At 41.5% G+C, this 2,751-nt stretch overlaps 1 protein-coding gene across 1 annotated transcript; it reads right to left on the minus strand.

The window, feature by feature from the left end:
- Positions 1-502: 502 nt before the first annotated feature.
- LOC124018776 (homeobox protein XHOX-7.1-like) lies at positions 503-2,423 on the minus strand. Its single transcript, XM_046334136.1, has 2 exons — positions 1,876-2,423; positions 503-1,528 (listed from the first exon to the last, which is right to left on the minus strand). The coding sequence occupies exons 1-2, from the start codon at positions 2,303-2,305 to the stop codon at positions 1,110-1,112; spliced, it is 849 nt and encodes a 282-aa protein (XP_046190092.1). The 5' UTR covers positions 2,306-2,423; the 3' UTR covers positions 503-1,109.
- Between the last annotated feature and the right edge of the window lie 328 nt (positions 2,424-2,751).

The raw sequence follows: 2,751 nt of genomic DNA on the forward strand, positions 1-2,751 counted from the left end.
TTATTTTCCCTGCGTGTTAGTTATTTTTCCCTACATATAACTAATTTTCCCTGCATGTCAGTTATTTCCCCTACATATAACTAATTTCCCCTGCATGTCAGTTATTTCCCCTACATATAACTAATTTCCCCTGCATATCAGTTATTTTCCCTGCATGTCAGTTATTTCCCCTACATATAACTAATTTCCCCTGCATGTCAGTTATTTTCCCTACATATAACTCATTTCCCCTGCATTTGAATTATTTCCCCTATTACAAATAGTCTTTCAATAGTCTGTAGTTTTCCAACCACTGTCTACACTCATTGAACTCGATATTTTCTGACGTCGAAACCACATCATTATTGTTACTAAATGTTACCTTAAATCAAGACTTGTAACAAAACTCTGGTGCAATGTTTTAAATACTCAATAACTGCTGGCACGTTCGAGTTTCAATTAGTCCTACATATCATATAGGCTATTCTAGTCATTTGTACAGTCAGTCAACACGAAGAACTGCTCAATGAAAAAGAATAAACAATTTATTGTTAATTTATGTCACAAATATATTCAATATAAATGAGGATATTTTTCAAATATACAGTATTTTACAGTACACAAATCCCTTCTGAAGGGAATCATTCAAACAACAGACAGTGCTGTTATAATATATAAAAAATGCTGTGGTTCTTCTAATTTAACAAAGAGCGTTCATTGACTTTGGATTCAGTAAGCCACTAATTTATGCATTGACAAAAATGCACATGAAAAGTATAGCATCTTAGTCTGTAGTGACAACAGTCCACACACATTAGTGATGAAAGCCCAACCTACCTTTGGGTCTTATGTGTGTTGGTGCAAAACCCCATGCTGGTGCGTAGAACGTTGGGATGGTCTAACTTTAACTTTTGGGTGGACTCGGGTAGCCAGTGAGTTTTAGTGACCCAATAATCAACCGTGGAATTAAACTAATGGCAAAGTAGATGTATATACTTGACATACCGAGGAAAATATAGCACTACTACAAAGCAGTCCTGACTCATGACTATCCAGTCAAAATATTTAACACCAGATAGTATTTTGGCGATGTGGTTCTATGTCTAAATGGCCCAAAATAGGTCCTTCCTTCAGGCGAGGTGATACATGCTGTATCCGACATGAGCTGCATACAGTCCCATGGGAGACACTGGCATGGAGTGCCTCTGAAAGTGGTGCGACCCTCCATAAGACGAGGGGACGTGCGCACCGAACGGAAAGGAAATCCCGAACGCTGGAGGCAGCATTGGCTTGGCTGCCATTTTCAGTTTTTCCAGTTCTGCCTCCTGGAGCCTCTTAGATTTGGCTCGTCTGTTCTGAAACCATATTTTCACCTGCGTCTCCGTCAGGTTGAGCGAACTGGAAAACTCTGCGCGCTCGGCGATGGAGAGGTACTGCTTCTGTCGAAACTTCCTCTCCAAAGCCAGGAGCTGGGACGTGGTGAAAGGGGTCCGGGGCTTTCTGTTGGTCTTGTGCTTTCTCAGTGGACAGGAGGGGGGACTTAGCCTTCCTGCAATAACCAAGACAGAAAACATCGTTAAAACCCATGCTTTCAAGGTGACGGAAATGTACACATTGTGTTGTTTTGATGTACTTACTGATTTAATAATAAACACTTTATGGAACTGCAGCGTGATTTTAACATAGGAATTCGTGAAAGCAGATACATTCGAAAATACCCAATTATTGTGTGCTTAAACTGCAATGATACAGGACAAACTAAAATCTAACTCAATACAACATTGATATAAATAATGCAACACGTTTCACCCAATTGCATCCTGTAAAGCTCTATAGGCTATCGCAGTTGATTTTACGCACACATCATGGAAGGATACATAGAAAGAGACCGCTTACGTGGAGGAGTAGGCGAAAAGCGAGGGCTCTGTATCCAAGTATTTCGGTCTTGACTTTCTGGACTCTCGGGTTTAACCAATGCTTCCTCTTGCATGTTCAGGTCGCCTACTGAGAACAGCGACTCCGTGGCCAGGGAGGGGGCCGAGTTATCCAGTCTCGAAAGCGAGCCCATCCTTGAGCCTAGCGGCAGGTATGACCCCGACATGGATGATCTTTCTGGAGATGAAAAGTCTCTGCTCGGTTTCCTGTCGGCCATTAGAGCCTCGACGCTGAAGGGAAGAATCGCTACTTTGGGCTTTATCCCTTTCTCCTCTGCCACCCTGCTCAAATTGGTCTGCATCTCTCCTGTGCCAACGAGACCCGAACGTGAGGGAAAGTCTTCTGTTTTCAAGCCACCGGATAAAGCTGACATGGCAACAGTTGGGGCCATACAGATTCGGCCTTTACTTGGGGGTAAACAATCGAAGAATTTAAAAGTTGAGTCACAGAAATTGCTGGATTGCGCCTATGCTAGTGGCATCCTCATGTTTATCTGAACACTCTGGCGAGCACTGCTATAAGGCAGGCGTATGGACGCCACCGTCCAATCAGATGTGAGGTGGGTGGGACGTAGAGAAGCCATTCGATTAGGAAGGAATCTCAGCTAAAACTGATGTGATGCTTGGTTATTTGATTGGCAGGGGAAAATAAACATTTTAGGCTACATTTTACAACTTAAAGTAAACAAAACTTGTGCAAATACTTAATTTGGAATGGTATAACATACATTTGGGGGAAAAATAATTTTCAATACTATAATTTTTCAATACGATCATTTATATTACAATTTTGAATATTCTTAATATTATTGATGTTATTATTATGGCAGTGGTGGTG

The sequence above is a fragment of the Oncorhynchus gorbuscha genome, linkage group LG03, assembly GCF_021184085.1.
Source record: "Oncorhynchus gorbuscha isolate QuinsamMale2020 ecotype Even-year linkage group LG03, OgorEven_v1.0, whole genome shotgun sequence".
Classification (NCBI taxonomy): domain Eukaryota; kingdom Metazoa; phylum Chordata; class Actinopteri; order Salmoniformes; family Salmonidae; genus Oncorhynchus; species Oncorhynchus gorbuscha.